The sequence below is a fragment of the Apteryx mantelli genome, chromosome 1, assembly GCF_036417845.1.
Source record: "Apteryx mantelli isolate bAptMan1 chromosome 1, bAptMan1.hap1, whole genome shotgun sequence".
Lineage (NCBI taxonomy): Eukaryota > Metazoa > Chordata > Aves > Apterygiformes > Apterygidae > Apteryx > Apteryx mantelli.
In genome coordinates this window covers 133,168,713-133,196,206 of record NC_089978.1, presented here as the reverse complement: position 1 = coordinate 133,196,206, position 27,494 = coordinate 133,168,713, and the positions used below count along the sequence as shown (strand labels likewise).

Below are 27,494 nucleotides of genomic sequence, written 5' to 3'. Positions count from 1 at the left end.
ATTTAAAGCCATGTTAGGAGAGAATTCTCAGTGTGTCCTTACTTCATATGCTTTGGGGTTCCAAATTTTCCAGTGCCTTGCCTTGCATGTGTGCCCAGGACCAGGGTTTGTACCATAGGCTGAAGTCTGACGCTCAGTTTCAGGCTGCATACGGTATCTATGGGTATGCCTAGATGGAAACTGAAGTTCAGGTGCAACCACCAATATAAGAAGTGACTCAGCCACATAGGCAGCACTTAGCTGAGGTCATTCACTGATGGTATTTCCCCATCACTTTTTCTCTCCCTTCATAACTTCTGACTTTTCTTTTTCTTTTTTTTTTATCCCATGCAAAGCAATTCTTCCCCTCAGCGCATTGATCATTAGCATGGACATCTTCATAAGAGGATTTTTACAGTGACGTTGGTAAGTTGGTTAGACTGATGAGGACCCTAAGAATTAGGCAATCTTGGTGAAAGGGAGTTTTTCTTTTTGAGTAAGAAAGGAGTTTTGAGTGAAAGGGTGATAGTACCTATATCTTCACTTTCCACCTCTAACAGATAAAATATTAAGCTCACACTGTAACACAAAATGTTAACTCTAACCCTTCAAAGTAATTTATGTCTCATCTCTGTGTGTGTGACCTAGGTAAGTGGAGGGTCTGTTGTGTATTTGTGGGGCAAATCTATAGGAAAGATTTTGCACTCTTGTGTAAGCTAAGTAACTCTTTTGAAACAGCAGATTTCTTTGTGGAAGCTCAATATTCCTTGTGGACAGGGAGGTACGCACTTTCTCAGTGACACAGCTAATGAGATCTGTATTTGTTGAAACACAATCAAAGGCCACTCTTTAATTTGATGTTTCCTTAATTTCATTAGCTTGTGCGACATTCTGCTCGTAATCATCCTTAACAGGATTTGAAATACATTTTCAGTGGGGGAAATTTCCCAGGTTTCTTTGCAGGGACACTAAAAGATGGCTTGGGTGTCAGTAAAGAGGGATATTAATGAAATAAATGAGCAGAAAAATTAAGGCAAGACGGGCAGACCCTGCCAGCAGGGACAGAGGATGTTCCCTCACACGGCTCACTGCTGCCTCCCTGCCGCAGTTAGAGAAGCCGAGCGAAGAGAGAGCTGCAGGCACTGACGGTACCAGCCCAAGCCGCGGGAGAGCGCGGCGTGAGGTGCGGGTGAATGAGGATCCCGGGGTGGGGGTATAGGACCCGCATTTCGGGCGGAGGAGATCGGGATTCCCGGTCAGGATCACCGCAGGGCCAAGGGGAAATGGTTTGGGGTGAAGAGCGTCAGCGGGGCACGGTGGTGGCGGAGGAGGGAAGCGGCGTGGGAAGGTTACGCTGGGGACGGCGGCTGTCGCACCCTGAGGGGGCTACGCCGGGCAGCGTGCGATGACCGCTAGAGGCGGGCTGAGCTGCGCGGCGCAGCGTGCGGCCACCGTTAGAGGCGCGCGAGGCGGGGCGAGCCGCTGCCCGCGTTCCTCCCCTCAGGGGCGGGGGAAACGGCCCCGTCCCCACGGCAACGGGCGGGCGCGCGCAGTCTGTTTGGGCCTCCGCGGCAGAGTGCGGTCGTTTCCGCCTCCACCTTCGCCGCCGTTGATGTCGTTGCTGCGCGGGCCGCGGCCTCGCGGGCCCTGGGCCGCGGCCAGGAAGGGCCCAAGGAAGCCGGCGGCGGCCAAGCGGGACTGGGACGTAAGTGCTTCCCTTTCCCGGGTGCCGAGCCGGGCCTCCTCCTCCTTCTCCTTCTCCTCCTGCTGCGGGTAGCCAGCACCCGCGCAGGGCTCGGAGCCGGGGGCTGGCGGGCAAGGGGAGGGCGCCTGAAGGTCTCGCAGTCAAGTGTCCGTTCCTGTCCTACGTCTCGCTTTGCCCTTGCTGGCTCAGGTTTTGCCTAGCGCTCGCTGGTGGCCTGAAACTTTGCCGGGTTGGCCCCAAGTTGGGTTTCTGGAAAAGCTTTCGGCGAGCCTGGTCCTGCCTCCGGAGTTGTTGCTCCGTGGCCGTTCCTGTCAGGTCTGTTTGGGGCCGAGCCGGGCAGCAAGGAGAGCCTGACCTGGATCAGGCATGGATTGTGCCTTTTGGGTGGCATGCAGTTCCCGCTGGCTTTTCACCAAATATAGATTCTCTGGTGATTCTCTGTATTCATAGCAGTATTGGTTGGTGGGAACCTCTAGAGATCACCAATGTCGTGCTTGGAGTGGGATTGTCACCAACAGTAGGTCAGCTAGATCGACTCTCTCTCCAGCTGAAGCTTGAAAACCTCCAAGGAAGATCGACCACATCTCCTGGTACCTTTTCTAGGGCTGCACTGCCCTTTTGATGAAGATACTTAATGTGGTATAAAGTCAGTACAGAATTCTGGGATTTGGGTTGTTTTTGTTTGTGTGTCGTCCCCCCCCCCATCAACCTTTTTCACCAACCTTGAACCAGCAGGATGAACTGATGTTCATGAAACTTTGTATTATGTGGCTGTGGCACTTTTGATCTGGTACCAGGACCTTTAAAAATGGATTTACAGTTTTGTTCAACTTTGGCCTGAGTGAAAAGAACTGAAGGAAAAGGCAGTACTTTTTTTCGATAACTACAATTTTTAACAGCCTTACCATGTAAACACACAGATATAGGAAGCTACAAATAGAGATGACCAATTTGTGTGTCTGTGTGGATTTTGGGGGAGAGGATACCATGACAGGGAATTTTGTGTGCATCGCACAGGTATGACTGCAATGATTATATAGCCTAGTGGTTTTCTGAGCCTTTTTACAGTGGACTTGCTTACAGACAGAAGACTTAGTACTACCTTTGTTGCTGTCATGGCTGATTAATTTTAACATCTGTGGGGCTTGTGACTCTTTTCGCTTCCCTAGTCTGCTTAAGGTTATGCCTTCTAATTTGGAACCTGCTGTTGCTTTAGACTGATGAGTACGCACAGTCTTGATAGGGATATCATTTTTGCTGATTGCTTGCTTTGATAGCAAATGCTTTACAATGTTGTAAAAAATATACTGTTGTATAATTTTATACTATTTATGTTGTTATTTAAGGGCTTTTTAATGAAACTTAAATCCAGTTCCTCCTCTGTTCTTGCTTTTGATGTGTTCTCTTCTTTTCTGCAGAGTACTGTCCATGATTTGACAGTCCATCGTGCAACTCCTGAGGACATAGTGAGTTAAAAATCTATCATTGCTCCTCCTCTAGGTGATTCATCTGGTTATCTAACACAAGTGTTTACTGTATTTATGGCGATATTTTTCTGGCAATGCTTAATCTCTCCTCTTGAACTTCTGAAAATGTTGGGCTTTTAATCTTAGATCTTTATTTATGGTGTTTTATGTCTACATCTATCCCTCTGGCAACCAGAGTTTTTCAGTCTCCTGCCTTCATTAGGAAGTGCTAGCCATGTTTTTGTTTCAATAAAGTATTTACCATTATAAAATAAATGAAACCCCAGGGGGTTAGTCTAAAGTTAAGTCTCATCTCTGCTGAAAGGACTGAAAAACATGTTTTATTCTGAAAATTTCTCTAATTCTAAGGGTATCCAGTTTTTCTTTAAGCAATTTTACATCACTTTTTTATACTGAAAGACTTATTCTTTACAAAGCATAGCATAAGCATAAAAGCATACCGCTTAAGTTTTGCTGGTAGCCCTCATTACCGGGATGGAATAGGCAATATGAGCTGTTGTTGATATAAATTTATATGTTTCAAGAGGCTAGTCAGGACAGATGGAGATGATAGGGGAGAGAGACTTGATTCTATAAATGATTGGCTTGATAGCCTTTAACAAACACCTCACATTTAATTTGTTACTTATTTAAACTGAGCAGATGTGTTCATTGTTGGAGGAAGAGAGACAATGTCACTGATGATTGACACTGGTTTTAAATTAGGAAAATGCATTGTGTTTTTTTATATATCTTGTAGGTGGGAGTGTTTGTTCTTCCTCCCTTTACAGCTGAGAAAACTCTTGCTGGGTCGGTAATATAGGGTAGAGGAAGACAGACTTTTCCTCTGTTACCTTTGGAGTAACTAAAATTTCTGTATTAATTTGGTTGGTACTGATGGCATTTGCCACTTATGGATGTTCGTGAGGTGGTCATTGGTATTTCCATGAAATTATAATAAATGATATTCAGTGCATGAATGATAAAATCAAGAAAAAGTACTTGTTAGCATTGTCCTGCTGCTTCTGCTTTAGATTGTCCTTTGATTTTGAACTGTATTCTTTAATATTTTTGTAGCTGCGTCGTCGTGAACTACACATGTCAAAAAACAAAGCACTGGTGCATCTGGAACTACAAGAGAAAGCACTGAAAAGAAAATGGAAGAAGCAAAAAGAAGTGGCTCCTGGTTCCTTGGAGAAGAGGAAATTGATGCGTGAGGTGAGAGCAAAATGTGCACTTCCAGCCTAGGTAGCTTGACAGACACACACAGCTGTATTTTCCTATCTTTCCTCCTGTTCCAGATAATTTGCAGTAGTAGTGGAAATCTGCTCTTGCACATAGGTCAAAATCTGCTCTTCTTATTGACTAATTGGACTCCAAGTACACAGACATGCTCCCTCCTCTACATGCTGTGTTATGCCTTATTTCAATAAGGCAACGATTGGAATAGGCTATATAACATCTTAACTGAGCTATACAGTTGCTGATTTCCTTTTTTTGTTGCCTGGCTCTGCCCTGTCTAACACTGCAGTCTTGTTTGTGTCTATTGAACAAGAACTGTTTGCAGGATTAAACTCTGAACTGTGAAAAGGTGAGCGTTATTTGTGCTTTTATTGTTTTCTCCCCTTCTCCTCTCCCTACCTACATATAGTTCTTTGTTTGATGGAAATATGAATATTTCTTTTGTGGGGTGGGGGATAGGTCTTTATCTGCCATTGCTGCATTTAAAGAGAGAAAAGGCAGAGTCATAGGGGCAGAAAGGATGAGGTAAGAAATCAGTAAGGGAAGAACCTGTCTAGAAGAAAAATTGACAAAACAAAGGTTGAGGAGCTACGGTTGCTAGCAGACAAGCTTGTCGTCTGGGAGTCAAGCTTCTTATTCTCTAGGCAGGTCTGAAGCACTCTGACTGGAAACGTTAATATTATTTAATTTGCTTTTGAATTTTTCGCTGTATCGGCAAACCCAAGCTTAGCTAAGAGACAGTAGCTTATCACTGCTTCAGCTCGTCCTTTGTTTCACACAGCAGGTGATTCCTTGCCACATATTATGAAAACCAATCTCAAAATATGAGAGCTTCATGAGCTTTCAGACCTCAACAACGTTTGGTCAAACTGAGAATTGCTTTTGCTGGAGAAGAGTGAAAATGAACAATGTTCACCTAGCACTTAAAATAAAGATGATTTAGTAGTCCTGTAAATGTGCAGTGGGTTGGTGGTCAAAGACCTCTTCTTTCTTTCCCCTTGTTTCTACAAATTTTCAGGAATCTGTGAATTCTGAGAACATTGAAGCATAGCACAAAAACAAATAAAAGTACCTAGAGTTAAAAATCACTAACTAGATAAGTTTGAAGTCTGTTTCTCCACAAACACAGCAGAATTTTTGTTAAGGATATCATGCTAATCAAGCATCAAACTTTAATTTTGGCATTTTGTTATTTTCATATTTTTCTGCGAAATGCATTTTAATGGAGCATTCAAATAAAATTGTGGACTATTATACGAAATTCCCTAATGTAATAGCAACAGATTCAATAATATTCCATTCAGAAGCAAATTACAAATCACAAAGGTAGATTAGACCACCAGCTCTAAGAAATGGTTGGATTACTTATTACATGACTTTGTAATTCAGATGTGAAACTCATGGTTAGGAAACAGTCTTCTATATTTCTTGCCATTTCTAATGCTGATGCACAAATTTTAATTCCTCCTGAGTCTTTCCACCTCATATTTAAGAGATAGCTTTTTATCAGCATACCCTATTTCTACTTTTGGATGAGAGAAAATGTACTTCCATACAGGAAGATAAGAGGAGATAATGCCAGACAAGATGGAACTCACCTGCATTTTGCTGTTAGAAACATTGGCCTTTCCTTGTGTGCAGAGGAAAAGATAGATGGAGAAGAGTCATCATTTTTCCCTATTCCCAGCTTAAATCCTGTTCGTTGCTGGGTCCTACCATTCAGAGTAACTGGGGAGACTCTTCCCTCTGAGTCTCCTGGTACAGTTCAACCACTGTGGATTGTCTGCTTGTCTGTCTCATCTTGGTAGTATTTTCTCCTTGTTTACTGCTGTGAGAGCTCAGCTTTCTTAAGTCTCGACTCCTACTCAACTACAGAAGAGTCAGAGAGAAAACTAGGGAGATACTGCTATTAGTGTGCTTTTTTTCTTGTAGTTGGGGGTTGAAGAGAATGGGAGTAAAAGTTGTGAATGGATGAGTGAAATAGTGTTTTTAATCTTCTGGGGCTTTGCCTAAAAATCTAAATGAACAAATAATTTGAACTGATCTCTATAGCTGTGGATAGTGAATGTGTAGTTACCACACCTATTGGTTCCATAACAATGCTTCACTTTAAAATAACAGTGTATTATACGAAGGGTAGATGGTGAATGGATTCTCGTAATGGAGAGGGTTAGGACTAGTCCCATTTAATTATCTTTAGTAACAGTCTGAAACAGGAGGGAAGATTAGTATCACCTGTGAATTACATTAAAATTAAACTAGGAGAAGATATAGCAGTCAGTGAATATGGCAAAGACATGTAAATAGGCCTAGTGAGATTTTAGATGGGTAATGTCACTTTGTTTACTGCCAATCACGAGCAAACAAACTAATTTACCTTGGGAGCAATGCTCTAAAAATGTTCATAATATGTTCAGCAGGAAGGAGAAGCTTAGGAAACTGCTGATTCTGAAAGAGATCTAGTAGAGAGGGTGAAGACATTATCTGGGATATTTTTTGGCTGATTACATATATAGCCTTAGTTTTAATTGCCTTAGGCAAAAAAATCATGTTTTGAAGCAGGTAATTTTTTTCCTTCTGCAGGTCTGGAATGACTAAAATCCTGCATCATTTTGATATGAAACTGCTAAACAAAAAACCTGGATTTAGTTAATACTGAGTGTAAAAAAAAATGAATAGTGACTTAGAAGAGTGGATTATATGAGGTGATTAAGAGAGATGGATATCTGCTGCTTTACTAAATTGGTTGTGAGGAAAAGTGATATATTCCAGTGTAGTTCAGGCTCGAAAGACCAGTCAGGCATGGAAATGATATATGGGGCAACTTCCTGACCTAACAAGGCATAACGGAATGAGAAGAAAACAGGTGAAATGCCATTGCTAGAATTTTTTGAATGAGGCTAAATATAAAACATTAGCAAACTTATCAGTGGACACTGAAGGAAAATATGGAGCATATAGAACTTTGAAACAGCAGCAGTCCAGTCCCTCTTGTGATTCCTGTGTGAGGAGAAATTGTCCCTGTTCTCAAATTTTGTGTGGGAAGGCATAAATGAGCTTGTCTTTTCTGTGGCCGCTTCTAAGGTAGTTGCAGTCTCTCTGGATAAATTCCACCAATGATGAAGTGGAGATCATTTACACATTTGATCTTCTCTCAGGTGTTTAGAAAATAAATACCTTCTTCCCAAGCTGTGTATATAATTTTATGATGTCACCATTTCAAACTTTGTGCAAGAAGCTACAAGTGAAAGGAGTTTTGAGTTGTGCTCTGCCTGTGGGAGCCATTTCTCCAGTCAGCTTCCATTAGCTCACAGTAGCTGATTGCCTTTTTCTTTAAACTCAAGACCTCCCTCCTTAAGCTGGCCTGTCATAGTTCCAGTGATGGACTTCTCTGGGAGAGAGACCTTGAATAGGAAGCTGTATCTTGTGAGAAAGAAGTGGAGACTCTCAAAAACATCCTGTGTTGCCAGGTGTAAGCAGCTGTATTTATAACTTTTGAAGCTTTTATGAAGTTATGAGGCTTAATTTTTAGGCAGGATTTTCAACAGTCAAGGCTGTATGAAAGAAGTCTATGAATTGGTTTGGATCTAATCAAAATGGTTCGTGTTTTTGGGAGCATCTGTCAGAGGTAAATAAGTGTCTGTCTCAACAGCATTGAGATCAAATGATTTGAAGCTGTGCACTGACTTTCTAATCACCAGGTGTACATCTTCATTTTGATGAGCTTGTCATAAACAGCCAGCCTCTTGTTTGTGTTGTGCTGGGGAGAGGGGAGGATTGGTTGTGATAAGAAGGAGTCAAGGCTGATGGGGATCCCAGTTGTAATAACTGTTTATTCACTTTGTTTTTCAGAAAAATAAGGTGAATGATTGTAATCACTCAGAATGAAGTATGATCTTTTGATCTATTTTGAATAAGGATCTAATTGCGCAGTACAAACTTAGTAAGCATTGTCTTTTTAGCTGTTCTCTTCCTAACTGCTTAGAAGAACACTACCCAAAACACAAAGTCTGCACAATATGAAATATTTCCTTATATGCTATACTTTCAGATTCTCTCTGACCAGTACCAGTTGCAAGATGTGCTGGAACGATCTGATCAGGTTATGGCTGTGGTAAAAGACTTGTTTGGGGATGCTCCTTGCAGGCGAACAGGTAGATCATCTCATTTGTATATGGTAGTATCTTTAAGATTATCTTATTGCTTTTTTGTAAATAGCCTTGCTTTACAAAGTTGTATGTTGAGCATTCTTTTAACTATGTGGTGAGCTAAAATAGTAGAATCGATCCTGTTGATGCTGGATGACACACAGGTGAGGATAATACTTAACATGGCACAGGAGAGTGAGGTGTGGCCAGTTATCCCACTGTATCAGTCCATTGTGGGATTTCTGGTCGCTTACTCTGAAACATCTGACATTGGCCAATTTTACAGTCGAGTTACTGGCCTATGCAGAGCACTAGTTTGATCCATTATAGTAGTTCTGATTCTTATGGCTACATGGGTTGACCTTTTGCTCTTGGATATCCTTGAAGATTTATCAGTAACTCATGAACAAGGCTTTTCCTTTTCTGATCCTGTCCTTTGAGTTCATATCCTGCTGGAAGGCAGGACTGACAGTTTGCATATAAGATTTTAAGCTTAGATTCTTTTCTCTGTAGGCTGCCATTCTCCTTTGCTTATAATGACTATTTCATCCTATATGCTTTTTCTGCACATGCTTATTTAAGCAGGGGGGAAAAGAAAGAACCCCAGTATGTGACTGAATATACTTAGATAGCTCTATGGCTGGTCTTTGGCAGTTACTCAGAAGCAACATACATCCCTGTGACCCTTTTTGTGCAGAGTGCACAAATGTGTTTTTTTGGTATGAAGTCCTGAGGCATAGTACAGACTGAGTCCTCTCTGTATCGTACTTACCTATTTTGTCTGATTCCTCTAGGTTTCCCTAATGTAACAATGGCTCCTAACTGTGACCTAGAATTTTCTGAAGGACCCATTGTGCAAAAACGTGATCCTTCCACTCCGCTTTCCATCCTTAGTGAATCTGTCATGGATTCCCAGGTAATGTATGTTCAGTTCCATGCATGTCCTGTGGGTTTTTTTATTTGCGCAAAATGAGGATATTCAAAGGAAGGGTTTCCAAGCAGACCTAAACCTTTCTTCTACGTATTGTATGCCATGTTGATTACATACAGAAAAAATTACATTAAATGGAGGTGAATCTATTTTGTGTGAGTCTGGGAATCTTGATTTTGGATTTCTTAACCTTTGAGTATGAGAAACACCAATTTCTTATGTCTCATACTGGCAGACTCTCTCTTTTAAATAGTGGGATTTTCAGAAAGAGAACAAACTAATTGCAGACTGAAGAAAACAACTCTTGTGCCACTTAACTACTTGCCAGCTATTGCAGTATGCCCATGAGGTTTAATTGTGTCAGCATGTATGGGTGCATAACCAGCTGGGCTATGATGTATTTCTGATCATGCATGTGTAAATGTACCCCAGTTGACTCTGCAGCCTTGATTAGTCCTTCAAGTTTAACTTTTAATACTTCACATTATTTTACAATTATTTAGATTTGCTTCAAAAGTAAATTTTTAATCTCATTATTTAGATTGCTTCAGTGTTCTGTGCCATTAGTTATACCAGGAATGCTTACTTTGGGCTGAGAAGAGGCATATGAAACTTCTGAAAAGTAGCTCACTGTGATGAAGACCAAAAGGATTGTGCAGTGAAAGTGCCTTTTCTACCAAAACTGTTATCATATTCTCGTGATTCTCTAATCCTATTTCCTATTAGCTTGCACAAATGTGTGCAATTTGAGTTGCAGTATTGCTCTGTCATGTTTTTTTGTGTGTATGTTTTTTTTAATATGAAGAGTTGTTTTTGTAAGCTGTGAATTTTATATACAGAGTGGTGTCACTGGATGCATGCGGCAGAATAGGCTTAGATTTTTAAAAGAAAATACTACTGGTAGGTTTCTGCTGAGCTTCTGTGAGACTTGCTTTCCCTTATATGCCTATGAAAATCCTAGTTAAAGGCCATCTAGTGAGGCCTACCCACTGAGACTGAAAGTTGCAGGAACCCTAATTCCAAATATGATTACTCTAAGTTTTGTTAGGAATGTGATATGTAGGACTATATTTCATTCTGGTTGCTTTTTTATCTGTAGAATGTAAATGTAATTATGCAGACTTCATTCCAAGGTTGTTTAGCATCTAAAGTCAAATGACTGAAATCTTAGAATGCTATAATTTAGGTTGCCTTTTCCATGGTCTGGCTGCTCTTTTTCTGTGTTTGTTATGGTAAGGGCCTTAAAACTTTTCTTTTCTTTTCTTTTTTAAATTCTACAGTGTATGTGGCCTTTCTTACCTAAATAAAATATTGGATATTGAACTTTCACTTGTTTTCTTCTTTTCCAAAACAATTGTCAGTATCAGTATTTCTCAGATACCATGTAGTTCCTCAAAACCTTACCACAGAGATGTATGTTTTTCACTTTGTTTTGGAGATGGGGAGTGAAACTTTTTTTTTTCCTTGAAACACTTCCATGAAAATGAAACAAATTAGTATTTCTTCCTAAAGACAGTTTGAAATTGCTGAGATCCCTTTTGTTTTCTTTGTTTCCTAAAAAAGGCTCTTAATGAGGTGGCAGAGGAAACATCATCCATCTATCAATCAGAAGATGAACAGCGTGACTCTCTGAATTTCAAATCCAGCATCAACTCTGACAGGTCACTGCAAATATATTCATTCAGGTTTCTATTTCCTTAACATTTGAAGTAGACAGAGTTAAAAGGATGTTGTGTGGGAATAGTTAGGTTACTTTTATTGTTTTCCTTCATGAATTATAGGTATATTCCCGACTTCAGAATTCCAGGGAATGCCTTTGTTGTAATCTTGAGACCCTTTGTGAATGGGGAACTCATGTGAACAGTTAGAGCTATTTTAAAAAGCTTTTTTTAGATTGTAAAGATTACCTACAATCACATTATTATCATGTTACAATTCATTGTTATGCTTGTTTTGAATGTAGGCTACTCCGGTTATTGAGAGAAGAAAATTCTTCAGGGAATTCTCAGTTATGGGCTGAAAAGGAAATGAGAAAAACTATGTTATCACAAGAAGCAAATGTACCTTTGACTCCAGCAACTGCTTCTCCATCATTGAAACATTCAGGTTGGATTTGCCAAAGCGCAGCCTCTCAAGGGATATTAAGCTGTTAACAGGATCTTATCTGGAATTCCTTTTGGTGTGGATGAGAGACAGAGACATGTGCTAATCTATCTCAGATGAATTTCTAGACAAACAAGGCATTATTTCCATATATTTACTTTGAAACATTTTACTATTAGGAACATACCTGAAGTATTTCATGTGCGGTTTTTGTTTTGCTTTTAAATCAGCCCTCAATGCTACCAGTGAAGTCAAGAGAATTTGTTCAAGGCTTCTGAACGAAGAGGTAGAAGAGACTGTGGACTCTACTTACACTGTGAGACAAGTGCTGAACCCAGACTCAAGGAAGCAAAAGCAAATTTCAGCAAAAAGTTTAGTACTTTTAAAAATAACATACCTGCCTGTGACCAAGGTCCTTAGATTATAGGAAAATGTAGGCTGAAAGGGACATTTGGAAGTAATCTAGTCAAACTTCCTGCTCATAGCAGGTCTAACTCCGAAGTTTGGTTAGGTTGCCCAGGGCCTTGTCCAGCTGAGTTTTGAACACCTCCAAGGGTGGACATTCCATAGCCCCTTTGGGCAATATATTCTAGCATAGTCTGCATTTTCACTGACAAAGCAAAGTCCATGGGAAGTTGGGAACCATATATATGGTTCTTTGATGCTACCTGTTTTGTTGTTAACCATACTGTTCTCTCCTATGTGGTACTTTCGTGCTCTCCCATTGTCTTCTCTTTGCTATGTTGCGCGGATTTATGATGATTTTCAGTTTACTTAATCAGCATGTATTTGCATATGGGGATTGACATCAGAAACAAACCCGTAACATGGAGAGATTGGTATAGAGGAGTCGCTCACTAAATGTGAGACCTGAAAGCAGCTGATCATTTTTCACTGGCAGTTCACCAGCAAACTGTTTTTGTGCTTTTAACTGAGAAAGGTTGAAAGTATAAGCAGGTATCTAAGATAAATGCAGCAAATCATGATTCTTGGGAGGTACTAGGATGGTGGCAGAAAAAGTGTTTTTTTTGTGTTTTTTTTTTTTCCCCGATGATCTGAAAATATCTTGAAAGACTGGGGACATTCTTTGATGGCCTATTATAGCTCAGGGCCAGAGAGGGCCTCTCCTTTGACTTACTTCAACAAACACTTAATGTAATTTCATTGGGATTAGAAGCTTTGTGTACGAGTTGAAATTTCAAGGACTTCTTTTTTTTCCCTTCCTTAGTGAAAAGGAAACAAGCTGCGCAGAACTCTTCCAGACAGAGGGCAGGTGATTCTCATGCTAATTCAATCCCCACTGACCTTCCAAGGGACAATAAATCCAGCCTGGATGTTCTCAATCGCATGATACATGAAGTAGAGCATGAATTGGAGGAATATGAGCGAGGTACAGGCCGTGAGGTTCAGAAAACTCGGAAGAATGAAGGCCTCACTGGATTTACCTTGTCACTGGTGAATGCTCTCTGTCGTTTAATGCGCTACCTCAGAGAGGTGAGAAGACTTTGAATTGCTTCTATAGAGTGGTAAGAAGAGGTAGAACTTTTCATCTACTAGAAACAGGTATCCCTAATGTAAAGGGAGGAGTTGACTGCAGTGAAAGTCTCCCAGGGACTAATAGCAGAACTTATTCATTGAAATAGTTTTAAAACTTGTTGCTTAAATGTGTTCAGAGTTGTAGCACGTTATTAACCTTAGCTTTGTTTACAAACTGATTTTCTTCCTTGCCTTCCCTTTGCATATGGGTCTTGACATTACTTGTACATTGAAGACCTGAATTTCTTTGCAAGTATCCCCTCTCATCTGAGAAGTAAAGGTGCGATGACTCTTGCTCAGTGGCAGATTGAACAAAGATGACTGAAGCAGTCACCGCTACCAGCTGCCTGTTCTGCCCTTTTCTGTAGTAGTGGGATGGCTTAACAGATGTATAGTGGCTCCTGAGCTGCTGCAACACGTGTATTTGTATATTAAAGTAGCACAAAATTGGTTCTGGCTTCCTTTAACATGCAGAGCTGTAAACTGCAGCGAAAGTTGTCATATTGCCCTTTTAGCCCCCACAACTAGGAGCAGCAACTTTTGGGAGACTGGCAGGACAAACAGCTGCATACGGTAACTTTTAGTAACTGGTGGTAACGTGATGTTGTTACATCATGTGTTTATCAGATGCTGTGACTTAAGATGTCTTCTGCTGTTATGTTTTAAGGTTCCTACCTCTGGTCCAAGTGTAGGGTTTTCTGGATCTTTTTTCTGTTGTCTCAGTCCTCATTCTGGGAGCATTAAGTATTTTTCTGTGGAAAATTGGGAAGTTTGTATTACGCAGTGCTTCTCTTCTGAAAGGTATTAGCCAGCTGTTGCCTTCTGCAAAACTCAACTTGCAAGTGACTAAGAATTTACCTGGCATTAACAAAACTGTGCTTTTCATATCTGAAGCAATATACTTCCTCAGATGATGTCAGTGAAGCCGAGCATTCTCTTTCCCTGGTTCATGACTTCAAGGAAGAAAAAAAAGGCCTTTCAGAAATCTCAAGATTTATATGCTGACAGTCACACCTGATCATCTAAGATCCATACAGTGCTTTTCCAACAACAACTACAGATTAATTTCATTAAAAAGCATTGAGTTAACCTCTATTCTGAGCTGCCAGTCGGAGAGGCTACTGTGTTTGTTCAGTGTTCTACCAAAGTATGGGTGCTTACAGAAAAACTTACGTAGCATCCAGAATGTTTGATGTCTTCAGTGTCCTGGAAAGCAATTTTATATACCATATCCTAAGAAGTACTTTAATTAATTTCCCACTGCCTAATACTAAGTTCCTTACTAATGGAAGGAGCTGCTTAAAGTGATTTTTTTCATTCTACTTTGGATAAAGATGTGGAAGGAAATAGGCATGTTTGGGGAGGGAATTTTTTGCTTTTTGCTCCCTTCCCTTTCACGATGAATGTAAGAGTTGCAAATTATCAAGCCTTGCAACTTTTTAGCACTGTGATGTCTTTTTATTAAGCTACTAGGTGAACACAAAAAATTGTTGTAAGGCTAGAAAGCAGCAGAGCCTGCATTGCAAGCATCTTGAGAGTCCTCAGAGGCTACCACATTTATCTCTGACACTAGGCTAGGCTCAAATCTTTAGGACTGCACTTAAAATTGAAAGGAATTGTGGTAGATGTATTTTTGAAATTTGTCTCTCCTTCCCCCACCCCCCCACACACCTTGGCTTTAAAGGAAAAGGTCTGTTTAATACTAAGACTGATTAAGCTATAGCAAATGTGTAAGAATATATACAGCCAGTTTATAGGTGGTTTATCAGTAATATTGTACAAGCTTTTTCTAAGTGATCTTCCATTTCCTTAACCAAGAAACACTATCTCAACAATATCCTTGTCAGCAGAATACTCTTCAAACCATGGCAAATACAGCTGTGGTGACTAAACTCAAGTTTTGAGTTGCAGTTTGAAATGTATCATGAGAGTGCCATAGTATTATTTGAGAGAAAGGGAAGAATTTGAGCATCTCGTTTTTCTTTCCTCTCCACACTCATCTTAGAGAGAAAACTGTATTAGATCTTAAACTTCTTTGCAGATGACTTCCAAAAGCTGCTCCCTATCAGGCAGCCATCCTTGTCCCTATTTAAGGACTCTCTCAGGAGGAACTGTTGAAATTCAAGGTTCTGGCCCTTCTTAGACTAAAATTATATACTAAGTATATGCAGATTCAGGGCAGTGGGGTTTATTTTAGACTTTTTAATCCTCTAAAAGAAAAGTATTTTTTAATAAGTAGGAGATTGTGTAAAAGTTTAATATCTGAATAACTTGTAAAGATTAAGTTAATTCTACCCTCTGTGATAGTCTTGCTGTCTCCAAAAGATTACTTTTACTCCTCATTGTAAACCGTAGTTCATTCTCCCAGTGTCAATCAAAGATGAATTGGCTTTTTCAATATAAAGCTCTTTGCTTTAGGCTTCTCCAAAGCACATGCATGAAATGTTTCTCAATAGTGGCATTAAACATGAGAAATAAGAGAATCTGTGTATTTATATGGGTTGGCTTATAAAAGTACCTTTTGAAGGACTGTTTCTTCAATGGTATTGTTCATCTGACTACAAGCTTTAGTTCTTTGAATAACCAGAAAAAATAACATATAAAGGCTTTAATAAGCAGAATATTTTTGCTACAGAGCAGTGCTCTAAGTACCAGTCTGTCTGTAGAACCTTTGCAGTGACTATTCCTCAAACTGTGTTTGTTTTCTTCTAGTTTTTCTGAATGTTAGCTTTAACGTGGTATGTATGTTTCAGTAAGGTATCTCTAACAATGCATATGAGCTAATTACAGGCAATGCATAGATGATAAGGACTGAATGCTTAGATTGATGGTATTTTTTGAGGGCAAGAGGTTCTTTACAGTATGGTTCTTTGCCTCACAAAATAGGCTTTTTGCTCCTGTTAAAAATACTCAAACCCTCTAGATTTTTTTTTTTTCCCCCTCCACGATAGAAAACATTAGAAAACAAATGCCTTCTTTATTTGGTCAAACCTGTCTTCATTAGTGAGCTGAAGGTACTAAAGAATAGACAGGAGTAGCACAGGATACTGACAAGCATCAGCACATCTGGAGTTTATTTCATTACCACATAGAAAAAATTAAATGGGTTAAAAACTGATATCCATAAATAGATACAGTGGTTGTAGTTGCAGGCTGTAAAAATTGTAAAGGCAGAAGCACAAGAATTTAAAGGATTCCTTGCAGTGTTCTGGAATAACAAGGAAGGAAGAGTAAGCCCACTGACAGTTCTCAAGCCCTGAAAATTGGATTTTGTAGTGAAAATGCTGAAGTCATTTTAGCGATAGTGGGAAGAACTGTTTCAGTATAATGCGATGTGGAGCTTTTTCAGATATGAATCTTTATTGATTAAAGTAGGTTTATAACTTTTTCTTGCTTTTTAGAGTGAAATGCAACTGCGTGAGAAAGAGCTGATGAGGCAGCAACATGAGCAGATGTTGAATGAACACAGAGAACTGATTGATGCTTTGACTGCAGAAATCCTTCTAGTGAGGGAAGAAAATGTTACTATACAGGTATTGAGAGTTACTGAGCCTTCCTTCCTTCCTTTTGTCTACTGCAGGAACTGATGTCATGGAAGTTTTAAAGACATTTCTTCTGCAGGATAAGTCTTTAGAATAGTGAATAGTGTTGCAAAAGTGGGCTAAGATGCGTTGTCATATGTTCAGGAGACTTTAACAGTAAAGAGAAAGAAAATGATAAAGTTAAATGAGGAGTCTGAGAATGGTAATAAGTACTGTGAGGGGGAAGGGAAGGAATGTTTAGAAAGTCAACATTTTATCTTCCTTTAAAATGCTTAACTTTTAAAGCCTGGTAAATGCAAATTCTGTGAAACTGAGCTTTACTTAAGTGGATGTGTATGTACAATCTAAAGATTTACTTTAGTGAATATGTATGTACAATCTAAAGGTTTAAGAATCTTTCTCCACACTTCTATAATATTAATACCACTGTAGCAACGAAGTAGAATGGATGTAATGTTAAAATGATCTATTCTCTTTTGTTCATTTGCGGGCACTGGTAATGAGCAGCAGGAGGCAGATTTCTAAGTTTTTTTAAAAGTTTTATTGTTAGCAATAAGGTGGCTCTGGGCTGGGAGCACAAGAAGGGACCCCGAGCAGCTTTTTGTTGCAACTTTTAAGCCATAGTAAGTTGTTACATATTCAATACTTTAGTTTACATAACCAACCAGATCTATCCACGATTCTTAGTTCTACCAATTCTGTTCTTTCTCTTGCTGTATTACAGTGCGAGATAGTTCTGTGCCAGCCTTAAATGGCCCATCTTATAATTATTCATTAGCTGATTTTGCACCTCTTCTGGTGTTACCTTTGAACAACTTTTGTACGGCTGGCTGGATTAAACTGGCTTCTTTGCAGTTCTTCAACTTTGTACGAAAAACAGGGCTAAGGCAAGGTCAGATAAGATGTTCTGTTTGCAGGGCATGCGACCTTGTATGTTCTTTTTCTGCAAAGCTGGAGTATAGTGGAAATTTTCTTAACAGTAATACTACATTTTCATTTTCTCAGTTTGCAGTAGAGGTAGATTTGTATGATGTTTACATTTGGAAATGAAGCAATAAAGCAACTTTGGAGAGGAAATAGGGGTAATGAGTCAGGGAAAGAGAAACAAAACATTTAGTTGAGGCAGGAGGGAGAATAAATAATAAACTCGGAGACACTGATATTTAACACCTTGTCTCACAATCTCACAAATTCAGAAAGTGATACTAAGAGGACGGAATTTCTTCTCAGTGCTGATTGTTGTATATAATTTTCTAATTCATGTTCCCTGAATATACATTTCTGTATATCTTTTTTTCCCCCCCTTTCTCCCTTAGAAGAAGCTTCAGCAATACATGATAGCGACAGATGAACAGCTGACCTCTCTCGTACAAGCATTTAAAGGTCTCCCTTTAGCAGAATCTAAAAAAGGACAAAGTCCAAATCATTTTGGAATTGTAAGCAAAGGTCCAGCGATCAGCCAAGGTGTGTGTATGCATGTGCGAGGAGAGAGATGGGAGCTTATCGCTGTGGTGGAAAACTTAGTATTTAATGGATGTCTGCTTGAATAAGCACCCTTGGTGTGAGCCTGGATCAGACTTCTGGGAATTCATGTGCCACAGTGAACAGTTCTGCTCTGAGCACAACCATTTTGAAACTGATTTTTTTTTTTTTTTTTTTTTTTTTTTTTTTAAATATGAACTGTATTCCTTCCTCACTGACATTCTTCTGTCTGGATCTGGACTTCAAGATTAGCTGTATAACCAAATCCTGGGGTTGAGCTTTAAGTGATACATAATGTAAAGAGTAGCCTCTCATCACAAATGGGAGATTTCCTTCTTTTTCCTTCCCATTAAGATGTCTTACAAAGTCAGGTTTGTTTTGAGGGTCCTAAAAAAATCCAGCTGAAGCGGGGTTACACCTTTCTGTGCTGAGAGGTAGCAAATAGTATGAGGCTGGTTCTTCATTGAGCCGCTGGAGGTCGCTGCTGACCAGAAATGGCAGTTACTTAGCAATATTAAGTGACCAGACAGAAGCCTGTTTCTTGACCTGTTTGGGTTTTACCAGAGGTGAATGATTATTTAGGTGATACATAACAGACACCGGCTAAGTTAAGCCAGTAGCATCTATGACGAAACTAACAGAACATGATTTATCCTTTGCTTTTAAGCTTCTTTTAGCATTGAGTTTGCTCCCAATCCTCTTCCGCTCATGAGCTGTTTAAATGCATTGCCTTTGCTCTCAAGATCACTAATTCCTAGTGAATCCTATGATTACTTAGAGCTATTTGTATTCCTTAGTTAAATGTTGTTTTTGTGGACATTACATTCAAAAACTTTCTTCCTAACTGTTTCTGTGGTTCTCTTCCTGAGAATCCACGTACCAGATCCCTTTTTTGGGATAAAAAAGCTTTGTAATAAAAGGGGGGGGGGAGGCAAACAAACAAATCCCTCCTGTTCAACAATTTTGCAGGACTGTTCCAAATTCTCTTTCTTTATTGGTCTGTCTGTCTTAGAAAAAGACTGCTTCCTGAGAAGAAGCTTCCTAAAGTTGCAAAAATATTTCTTCCTCCTCCACCTCCTTCAGATGGAGAGTTCATGTACCCTTGAGGCTTCTGTCTGGGTGTGAAATACTTGATGTCTGCTAGGTGGTTTTGCTGCAGAAACCATACATGAGTTATCTTTATTATAGAACTTGACTGGAGAGAGGATAGTGGCTGAAGAAGGGGTGGGGACAATATCGTGATGACAGATAGCATACAAGGACAATGCCTTGGAAGCGCAGTTGTGTAAGGTGAAACATCTCTTGTCAGGGTCACTGAACAGAGGGTGGCAAGTTCTTAATTCAATCTCAGTAATATGGACCACAAGCAATATCCTCAAATAGTGTCTTTTGGCTCTTTGCCTTTGAAGAGTGTTTTTGTCTCTTGTATTTTTTGGATCAGATATGTCCCACTTTGTTCTCAAAAGAGAAGTTGTTTGAGAATTAATATTGTGAACAAAACTATTAATGGAGAACCCAAAGATAGTACTAATGGAGCAAAGGATGTAAGTATATTAAAATTACTGGGGTGCATTGCTAGCTGTAACTTTGATTTCGTGCTTTTCATTCTGTGCCTCCTGGATGTGTTCAAAATAGATGGCAACATAGACACAAACTAGTTGTAGTTAAGTGTAGAGTAATAGCTTCTCTCTTTACTGGAGAGAAGCCTGACTTGAATGAAGTCATCGTGAGAGCATTGGCGTGCTCTGAAGAGTTTTGAATTCCTTTCCAGCCCACCATTCTTGCCATCAAACTTGGGGGCATTGGGACAAGTATGTAGGTCTGCCTTTCTCAAGAGGCTATTACCAAATGCAGCTCATTTAGGTATCGATGCCTCACAAGTTGTATGTCTATGAGTTTTGTGCATGGGCTACTAACAGATCTCTTATTAGTATCCTGAGGCTGTGAGGCTACATGTGATAGCTCTTTTTGCCCAATAAAGATTTATGTTATGCTCCAGTGAAAGTCTTCTGTACTTGGGGATTAAAAGGAAGTAAGGAGTATGTAGGGAACACAAACCTAGACTGTCTTTTCAGGCACTTAAATGAAAGGGCGACCATTACTGAGATTTTTCCCTACGCTGATACTGCGCTATTTTTTAAAATTTGGTCTCTGCTTTGTTTCTTTCTTTAGAGCAAAGTGCTTTGAGCTATTTTGAGCCCAGTACTGATGCCAGCAACGGGGAAAATATGCTGAAATTCCCACATGAGGAAATGCCTGTCAAATTTCCCCAGAGGCCAAGTGCCTCAGATAGTGTGGGAGCAGGTAGAAGTTTGCCAACTCACATCTTCCAGCCAGCTGTACTGTTGTCACCACCCCGGCAGAAGAGCAGTCAGGAATCGTCTTCCCTCCAGAATGGTGAGCTGATGGTTGCTCGCTCTTTCGCTCTTTTGCTCACTCTTTTGCTCGCTCTTTCGCTCTCTGGCTGTGGTATTGTGTTACTGTTTGAATCTCTTAGGCTCATGTTCTCTTTGGAGATCTATCTTCTATGATAATTTTTAATTTGGGTGTTTAGACACCTTGACCCTGTAACTGGAATCTCCTGCATCTGCATCCAGATAAGCATTTCTTTTCTTTCTCTGCCTATTGCTAATTTTCTTTAGACTTTGTCATCATTCCTTGCAGTTGTCTGTCTACAGTCTGTAGCCCTGTCAGTGGCATTCCAAACTGGCATTCTTATCTTGTACTGGTTTTGGTTGTCATTCTGTACGGTTTGCTGTAGCTCTCTGTGATTTAGAGCACGTCTTCTCAGATCTCCATCTGCTGGTGATGTAATCCAGCATCTGTCACCTGTAATGGTGACACTGTTCAGGACTGGAACTTCGGGTACTTCTGGAGCCCATGCAGACAAGCTGCATACTCTTATTTTGTGCCAGCCTATCTTTCCAGCAGAGATTTTTCTAAAGGCTTTGGGAGCAGGTTTCCATGTGGGTTTCATGTAGTGCATAAGAAGTGGGTGAAGAAGTTCTGGTGAGATTATGGTCAGGTGCTGGATAACCAGATTAGCTCACAATCTTGTGTCAGTATCTGTAGGCTTCAGGAGTTTTATAGGGATAGGTAGCTCAGTTCTTGTTGCTTTTGGGAGAAAGGTTTCTCAGGAATGTTTAGGGAAGCAGTTTCTCATTAAACTTATTGAAGTGAGCAGGAGGGAGAACCCTTTGTGACTGTTTTAAAATTAGCTGTTTCCTCCTGAAATTGTCATTATAACCACATGCATCTTACTGAGTGTGCTAGGCCCCTGTAAACCTGTGTATTGGGAGGCAGATAATCCTACTTATGGCTAGCTCGATGGTTGCTGACAGGAAGTAAGGCACTGCAGTGAAGTTCTTGGCCTTCCCTCCTTCTTTCCCCTCCATTCAGCTATGTTGATTTGCAAGTCTTTTCCAGTCAGAAGAATAACCCCAAAATACTTTTGATTTTAAGGAGTTGGCAAGAGGAGTGGCAGGGTCTATAATTTAAGCTTTTGGTAGTCTGGCATGCTGTGAGGAGGCACAGAAAGAACTCAGGAGGAAGTGAGGTAATTTTCTGCAAAGAGTAGCATCTGGCTTCAGTCCCATTGAGAACTATCAGACATTGACTGTCATTTGAAACAAGAGTATGAAACTATATTCATAGACTTCACTAGCTTAGCTGTGTGTGAAATGTATTGTTATTCTTTATTACTGTTAAGGCTGCTAAATGGGCCAACAATTGTTAAACTTCTTGAGAATGCTTCTTTATGGAAAATAATTCATAAAACTGTAGATTTACGTGTAAATTTTTGAATGTCGTGCTCTGTGCAAGAAGCAAAAGCTATAGCTTTGGAAGGAATGGGCTATTTTGTATGTAAGATGTGGAACTTCTGCTTTTGATCACAAAATTCAGCTTGGACTTAATGTGAAGAGCTGCAGTTGACAGTACTGTAACATTTGGTCACGTGTGTGATGTGTTATCAGTTTGCTAATGATGACCACCAGAGATACCTAACTACTTTTGTGGGCCAGAATGCTTTCCCTTGTTCTTATGGGCTTACTACATAGCTAATTGATTATTATTACAAATGTTTATTTGCTTTTGGTGCCAGCCCAGCATAAATATAAGAAGAAAAAGGCAGACTTACAGTTTATTAGGTAAAGTAACTGGATTTTGGGAAATGGAGGACAAAGTGTTTGAGTGTTTCTATTTTTCTATAAGCTAAGAAATTCAAAACAACTTCTCTTCTGTCTGACTTCTCTCTCCAATTCATTAATAAATAATTGCTGCTGTATTTATCTTCAAAAAAAATTGTATTGAAAAAAGTTGAGGCTGAAATTTTCAAAGTGTGATGGATTTATTTGCCTGCGGCTAGCTGAATCCCAGGGGATCTGAGTGCTTTGCTTTTGCTTAAGTTTGAAATGTTATCTGTGACTTGTTTTTCTAAGGATGCAAGACATAACTCATGCAAATATAAGACAAATTGCAGTGGGAAATACTAACTCTTTGGAATGGTGAGTCCTTGTAGCAGTCTCTTGCATAAAGGGATTTTACTCCATAATGTACCCCATTCAAGTTAGATGTTACAGTTAAAGTTCCTGCTTGATTATTTTCTCTTGTAAATTACTAGCCTGATAGAATGAAGTCACTGTTAGTTTCCTTGACAAGGATCACGTGTTTCTTTCCTTGCTGTTCCTTTATTTCTTGTTTGTAGTCTTTAAGACCATCTCTCAGTCCACTGAAAACACTGAGCGAGAACCATGCAAGGAAAGGATCTCGCCCTCCTCCCTGATAACACAGAGCACAACTGAGGAAAAATGTCTCTTCTCTCAAAGGCAACCGATTCCTCCTGCAGACAAAGACTTGGAGAGTTCCCAAGAGAAAGTCAGCCTGTCTTCTCCAGGTGATTCTGGAAAAAACAGTGCAGCTGAAGAGTTTTCTCAAAGCAGTGATCTGCTGGGACAGATAGCTGAGCTAACACGGCAGAACTCTCTTATTAAAGCTCAGCTGAGCAAATTCAGAGGCTGCTCTGAAGAAAGAGGTGATGGCCTACATCAGCCAGATCCAGTACAAAATATAAACCCTAGTCTAGATACTTCACAGGGACAGGTGAGAATTTAATAGAAAAGAAAGGGTCCCCTTTCTGCTTATCTCTTTTCCGATAACTTACTGATGTTTTAAGACTGTCTCTTCTCTTTTGTCAGTTGTTTTAAGACCTATTTCATGTGACGTTGTATTTAGTCAATTAAGGACCTAGATATGTGACAGTGAAAGAGACAAAAACTGAGATTTTTTCACAAGAGGTGCTATATAATATTTACTTAAGGAACTGTTTTTCAGTTCGAAAAGTTAGGTGTGTAAAAGCACTTGAAATATGTTTCATGCTCTCCCTGAAGGTGCAAATTATAGGCTTTTAATTGGAAGTAATTATCTGTATGTAGACTCATCTTGCGGTAGCAAAGAGCTTGGAGGAACGAATAGCAGAACTGAATCGTCAGAGTGCAGAAGCACGTGATAAACTCTTGCAGCTAATAGACCAGCAAAAATTAGCTGCTGCCCATATGCTCTCTCCAATGATATCTCCTATTCCACCCCCATCCTTAAATTACATTGGTAAGTACCTAGCTTTAGGAGAAACAAAAACTAGTAAGATAATGTTTTTTCCCCTTTGGGGAGTTCTCTTTAACTGATTGGATCAGCAATTGTGGTCAGTGCACTTGCTTTTAATGACTGTGTGGTACAATTGCTCCTTGTTTTTAGAGGTGTCAGACTTCAGAGAGCTAAAAATATATCACCTAAACTTCTCCTAAAGTAAGTTTCTTAGTTAGCTTGCTGCAAATGTCATGCTGTGTAGTAAACTTGTTCTTTGCTGTGCCTTTGTTTGCAGAGCTGTTGCACTGTCACTTAAGAGCAGAACTAGGTTTCGTTGCTAACAGGCAGCAAGAGATTTCCTCAGTGTCTGTAATGCCCAATGTTCCTAATTCCCGATTTTATATATATTTTTTTTAATTATTGAATGCTTATAGCATTTTAAGCAGGCCTCTCTACTGCAGAATCTTTTAGGAAAAGATGAAGCATTTACATCAGGCCTCTAAAAATCACAGAAAAGTGGTTATCCTATTCTTAACCACACTTTAAAATTTTTGGTCTTTTGGTGCTCTTTCTGTCAGATTAGCTTGCTGAGTTACTGCCAGTGCTAGCAAAAAGAAATAACAAGCTTAAAATCATTTGAAGAGACAAATTAGTGAAGAGAATATTCTCGATGATTTCAAGATCCATGGATTAGTTCAAAAATATTCTCTAGCAGATGAGGGCTTCTTAATCTTTTCATGGAGTTATTGCAATAGCAGGTAAAACTGTGCATGAGCATGTGCACACATGCTCTATCTAGGCCACCTACTGTTTCCCCCTTCCTAAACCACAGAGATAGTGTAAAGGGAAGGACTCGGGGAAGAAGGGGGAACAGAGATCATGTGTATGTGCACATGCATGCAGGTGCATATGCAATGACTCACACAGTGGGGGCCTAACACTTTCAGCACTTCTACTGCCATTGTAACATAAAGACAACATCAAAAGTAAATATATAAATCTAAAGGAACAATGAAGAGAAATCTGAAGTTTCTAAGCCTCTGCTTGGTTTTTCTGTAGAAGAATCATTCTATATCTATGTGTGTTGTCCATAGTTTCTCTGAGTATCTGCTTTCACTATTGGTCATTTTCAGAGTGTGAGTATGGGGTTGAATGGACCTTCAGCTTGATATTTTATGTCTGTTCTTCATATTCTGTGTAATTGTGAAAGTGAGGGGTGATCCCCCAAAAATGGGAAAATGAATGTACTGAAATGTTGTGTTCTCATCAGAATCAAGCTATTATTTATCATCTAGAAAATGCAAGGAAGACAACTGAAGTGTCTATTCCGGTGGCATTTGCTATGGACAACTCCAAAGAAGATACTCCTTCCCCTGCTGATGTGACCAGTATGAGAAGGTGAATGATTTACTACTTTTACTTTACTGATTTATTTTTGTAGTGTCTCGGGTGCATACGTAACAGCAATGGCAAAGAATTTTAACGCGATGGAAAAATTGCCATGTTTTTCTTTGGCTTCACTGACTTTCCCTGGCTTCATCACAGTCTAATCTGAAGAGATGGAACAAAGGTCCGATAGCTTCTTCACAACTTTCATTATTTGTATTTAAAACACCTGCAGTTTCACATAACACAGATCACATGAGTTGTTGGAGACCACTGATGAAGGCTACTAGATCAGAATCTGAAACATGTATCTAAGTGTCAGTCCCAGTTTTCATTTCTTTCAATCTCATTTTGAATGTCTACAGATCTGCATGTTCCTCTAGCAAGCCTTGTTCACCCCTAAGTGCCACTTCAGAAAGCGTGAAATTAAGTCCTGTCAGACAAAGGCCAAAGGTAAGACTGAAAAATCTTCAATCAGAAGACTTGGTTGCTGTGTCATACTTATATAAATAGAAAGCTAGACAGATAAAGAAGGAGAGGGAGCTCTGCCCTACCCTAAATACAGTGAGCTAACAGTAATCAATTCATACCATTATGTATTCTGGACAATTGGTGAGGGGAGGCCTGAGTGCTAGGGACATTATTTGTTTGCTGCCAGAGCTGTAATTTACAAGTGAATAATCCTGTAACTATGTTTCTACTGTGGCAGTTACCTGTGTTATCACTGGGAACCTCTGGCAGTCTTTCACTGGTGGCTCCAGAGAATTTCAAGCAAACATTATGATGCACTGGTAGAGCTACATATAAGAGGCAAGTAAGCCATTGCTTACCTAACCATTGCATAAGGCAGTTGCTGAAGGATAACTAAATCCAAACATAAAAGTAAAATCACTACTCTAGATTTCTGATACCTGATTGTCCAAGAGAAGGACAGACTATACTAAAATGCTTTCATTGTACTAATGCTGCCTTTTTTTTTTTTTTTTTCAATGTCTAAAATAACCTAAGTTAGGAGTGATAAAGAGAAACAAAGTTAATGTCCAAATCTCCCTATCTTGATAGAGAAGTAAATGTCTCCAGTAGGGAAATACAGAATACTTAAGGTAGATGTTGTTTAAGTTAGGTGTCTAAATTAGATGGTGTTCCTGCCTCTATGGTGCCTATGGCAGACAGTTGCTACATATCAGGGAACTGGGTAGTCATACAGAAGCCAGCACTAACTAGCAAGTCCGGGGAGTTTACAATGTATGAGTTTCAACTTGTTTCCTCTCTCTAGCAGGTGGAGAAGCAAAAAGAAGAAGGTTGGTTTGCATTGTCAATGCATATTATGTAAAGGAAGCTGCACTCAAGTCCTGTTTTATTTTTGAAATTTTCTCATGAACCACAATTAGATCACTGTAGTCCCCTCTCCACATGTACCATGTAACTCTGAAGTGCCTTCGTGTCAGTGCCATTAGTATAAAAAGGTCTGTACAGTTATTGCATTTGTGCCATGCAGAACGCAATAGAAGTCCTGGGAATGGGTTTTTGAATTGGATACACTGCCGTGACATTACCCCTTTTTACCCAGTAAATCCTTCACAAGATTGTAATGTGAGGCTGCTTTAGAAATACAAATGGGCTAAGTATCTATCTCCTATCCGTATTAGATATGCTGGAGAAAGGAGGGTCTAAAAAAGGTGTGTGAAACTGATAATATCTGGAGGATGTATTGGCACAAGATGTGGGATTAAAAAGAAAAAGAAAAACTGAGATGAGGGAATGTACATACATTCAGAAGCAGCCTGGAGATTAGGAAGCTAGTCTATTCCTGCTGGATAAGAACTTGTGTCAGAAATATCTTGTTCCTTCTGTGTTTACGGTTTCCCAAAAATCCTAAGAGCATTGTGTTGTCAGAGTAGTTAATATACCAGGGATTGCATCCAGACTTGAGGATTGCTTTTTAAAATTTTATTAAGTTATTTTTTTAATAATAAACTGAAAGTGGCTATCTGAAGTTGACATCAGAATCTCTGTTTGCTATGTGCTAAAGTATAGTCTCTGATAAAATAAACAGCTATGTGATATGAGTTCAACTGTGTTAAACTATTATGGCTGTGTATGTAATACTCTAATCTCATGTTTGCTGCATATTGTTTTTATTTGACTTTTTAAAGTAGCTATCATTTTAATATTAATGATTAACAATAAAATCTAGGACATTCAGGAATGCTTGTATATCTGTTCCTTACATTGTAGTAAACCTGGGCAAAACCCCTCTGTATTGGAGACAAAAGTTCTGCAAGACTGAAAACTGGATTTTTAGTGAAGCTGTTTTGAGAAGTGAAGTTTGAGTGAAGCTGTTGAGATTTTGAGTGATGCTGTTTTAATCTTTTTTTATAACTGTTAAAT

The 27,494-nt window shown here is 39.5% G+C and overlaps 1 protein-coding gene across 4 annotated transcripts; it reads left to right on the top strand.

Annotated features, from left to right (window-relative positions):
- The first annotated feature begins 1,591 nt into the window (after positions 1-1,591).
- Positions 1,592-27,308, top strand: SPICE1 (spindle and centriole associated protein 1). Of its 4 annotated transcripts, none has more exons than XM_067302365.1 (17): positions 1,592-1,684; positions 3,103-3,150; positions 4,228-4,368; positions 8,444-8,546; positions 9,335-9,456; positions 11,035-11,132; positions 11,435-11,577; positions 11,805-11,945; positions 12,803-13,068; positions 16,512-16,643; positions 17,969-18,116; positions 20,307-20,531; positions 22,840-23,234; positions 23,567-23,738; positions 25,013-25,115; positions 25,469-25,556; positions 26,383-27,308. In XM_067302365.1, the coding sequence occupies exons 1-17, from the start codon at positions 1,592-1,594 to the stop codon at positions 26,434-26,436; spliced, it is 2,472 nt and encodes an 823-aa protein (XP_067158466.1). In that variant the 3' UTR covers positions 26,437-27,308. The 4 variants fall into 4 exon arrangements, with proteins under 4 accessions (XP_067158466.1, XP_067158457.1, XP_067158447.1 ...); XM_067302356.1 differs by having other exon boundaries at positions 26,380-27,308; XM_067302346.1 differs by lacking the exon at positions 26,383-27,308 and adding an exon at positions 25,813-26,372.
- Positions 27,309-27,494: the final 186 nt, after the last annotated feature.

What these genes read in the sequence shown, in the direction of transcription:
- SPICE1 (XM_067302346.1), top strand. Translation starts at nt 1,592, where the DNA reads ATGTCGTTGCTGCGCGGGCCGCGGCCTCGCGGGCCCTGGGCCGCGGCC. An exon ending in TCCATCATTGAAACATTCAG is followed by an intron (nt 11,578 to 11,804) that starts GTTGGATTTGCC and finishes CTTTTAAATCAG; the next exon opens with CCCTCAATGCTACCAGTGAA. An exon ending in CTGTCAGACAAAGGCCAAAG is followed by an intron (nt 25,557 to 25,812) that starts GTAAGACTGAAA and finishes CTACTGTGGCAG; the next exon opens with TTACCTGTGTTATCACTGGG.